General features: G+C 49.4%; 1 protein-coding gene across 4 annotated transcripts in view; it reads left to right on the top strand.

Moving 5' to 3' along the window:
- Window positions 1-731, top strand: part of LOC101847646 — a 6,092-nt gene extending 5,361 nt beyond the window's left edge. For all 4 annotated transcript variants that reach the window (XM_005095577.2, XM_013080962.1, XM_013080960.1 and 1 more), the window contains one exon: window positions 57-731. In XM_005095577.2, the coding sequence (XP_005095634.1) occupies window positions 57-228 (172 nt within the window). In that variant the 3' untranslated portion in view covers window positions 229-731. The remainder of the gene's footprint in view (window positions 1-56) is intronic.
- Window positions 732-2,651: the final 1,920 nt, after the last annotated feature.

The following is a 2,651-nucleotide window of genomic DNA, read 5'->3' as shown; positions in this document are numbered from 1 at the left end:
CTCTTCAAGTCGTCCACCCGACCCGCCCCCTCCAAATTCTCTCCTCTTTTGCCCAGAGCCCTGTATTTCGGAGAGCAGTCTCAGCTGGCCGACCAGTTTGACCCGGACAGAAACATGTGTTACCTGAGTTGGCGAGTACCGGACAACCGGACGCTTATCCGGATCTCTAGTCTGTCGGAGGACACCACTGGCTGGTTCGAGCGAAACAGACCCCATCCACTTATCTAGGGGTAACGAGTACTAAAAAAACCCGGATACTTGACGCACTTTCGCTCTGTCCAGGAACGCTACCAATTGATTTGAAGAAAGATACCTACATTTGATTATTTGAGCAACTGGTGTTACTGCCATTATTTTAATCTGGGCCATCGAGAACAATTCTGCTAATTGAGTGGATATGCGACACCCGTGACTAATAAATACATTTTACACAGTAATGTGATGGCGTATGCGATACTTACTTACTTACTTACTTACTTGGTTGGAGAATAGGCATCACTGCAGGTGGCACAATGCCATAGCTGTTCCTCCCTCCTCCCCAGGATCCATGAAAAAGTCTGCCAGCTGGTTGGATATTCGTCTGGCTTTTCCACGCAGGTTGCTGTCTCTCCCCGACCCTCTAGAGACACCAGCTTCCCTTAGTCTATTCATTGTGTCTGAAGTGGTTCCTTCATCCTCTCTGTGGTCGTTGAACCATGCAGTCAATGCTGCCATGACTGTTGGTGGATCTAATAATAATAATAACATATAGCATTTGTATAGCGCATGTCCCCGCTCTGCAGCAGGCTCTATGCGCTTTAAACTATATTATTACCCCAGCAGACCATAGAACACTCCGAAACATTCTCAGCTTCCCGTCATGGTGCCGCCAATCTCAGCCTGGCGGGCTAGATTATCAGCCCGTTCATTGCCGTGAACCCCTGCAAGACCGGGGCAAAGATCCATACAATCCTTGTGAGTTTGCTGCTTTGTACTGCCTCTCGCCAGTCTGCATACATCATGCGTTTCTTCACTTTTTCGAGGGTACTCATCGAGTCGTTGACGAGTGTGGCAGACTGACACTCCGTCGTCTTAATCCAGTTAAGGGCTTCTGTGATGGTTTTCCTGATCTCCATGCACATGCTGGACGTGGTTATACTAGTGGCACATGACAGCTCTCTTTCTCTCTCTCTCTCTCTCTCTCTCTCTCTCTCTCTCTCTCTCTCTCTCTCTCTCTCTCTCTCTCTTTCTCTCTCTCTGTATGACCCCGTTTACACGGGCGCTGACAGCCCATCCAGATTTGACACCACGCTGTACTGAACCATCTGTGAAGATGCCTACGTCGCCCTGTTCACTGTTCTCCTCTATCAGCGTCTCTACCTCGGCATTCACGAGCTGGGGGCAAATCTTCGGGCTGATCATTGTTCTCCAAAGGACATTGTACTCAACCCTATTTTAGGCATCCCTGACGTCAAGCATTGCTATCAGAGTCTCCTCGCCGCTTTGAAACCCATCATAAACATCTGATGCAAGGACTGTGCATTCATCCACGTTTCCTTCCCCCTTCTGTAGCTACCCAAAGTCGCTGGAAGTGCCACTTCCTGTTCTAGCTCCTTTGCGATCGAGTACCCCACCTCCTTTTCTAAGAGCTTGCTCACGCAATTTTGCATCATGATCACTTGATAAGCAGCTAACTTACTCTTGTCCTTGTCAAGCTTGGGGAGTGGTACTAAATGGCTGCCCAACCAGTCACCTGGTATCTCTCCATTCCATAGACCCCTGTTGAGGATTTCTGTAAGGTCCCTAATGCTGTTCTCGTCAAGGTTTTCCATGTGTGAGAACCGTACACCCTCTGAACCAAGCTTGATTGTTCTCTGAATGTCATCGTGACTGAGGGTGTAGTTGAAGAGTCCGGTGGCGTACCGCTGGCGTATGACACAGAGCAGCCTTTTTAGTTCCTCTTCGTTGCCCTGGTCTGTCTGAAGAATATATCTGGCAAACAGCGCCTCACCTTTCTCCTTGCCTGACCGCATCCACACGTAGTCCTCCCGGTGGAAGTCTGGTAGACCCTTGGCCGGCTTCTTTTTCATCATTGATCTGTACAGCTGCCAGAATGTGTAGAGTGCCTTATCATCTGTCACCTCTAGACATAAATTTTCATAAATGGCTTCCTTAGCCTCTTTCGCCACGACCTTGAATAGTCCTGAAGCTTCTTTCTCTGCTCTGTTCGGGTCTGGGTTCTCTCGGTTGCGTTGGTATGTTTGTAACGCATTCCTTTTTGCTCTCCGCCATTTGTCCAGCTCATCATTCCACCATGGCGGCTGGGTGATCTCCCCTTGCTTCACCCTCCTGACTGGGATTGCCTTCTTCCTCAGACTGCTGATAAGCTCTTGCCCCTGACCTCATACGCGAATGCTTTTGCCTTCTTGGCGGTTTTGGCGGGTGTCCTACGCCTGACAAGCACTGTGCACAGCAAGTGGTCGCTTCTATGAAATCCAAGGACCCGCCATGTACAATCTGTGGCAGTTTGTAGAGAGACCAAGGCCAGGTCAATAGCTCCATCAGTGTCACTCGCTCGTTGTGTCAATCTTGTAATGCTACATTGTTGAGGAATGCTAGGTAGCAGAAGTCTAGGGCACCCTCGAGAGCAACTCCTTGTGGGTCTGTGGTTG

The sequence above is a fragment of the Aplysia californica genome, unplaced genomic scaffold (assembly GCF_000002075.1).
Source record: "Aplysia californica isolate F4 #8 unplaced genomic scaffold, AplCal3.0 scaffold00107, whole genome shotgun sequence".
NCBI lineage: Eukaryota > Metazoa > Mollusca > Gastropoda > Aplysiida > Aplysiidae > Aplysia > Aplysia californica.
The sequence above is the reverse complement of the archived record's forward strand: the minus strand, read 5'-3'. Positions and strand labels throughout refer to the sequence as shown.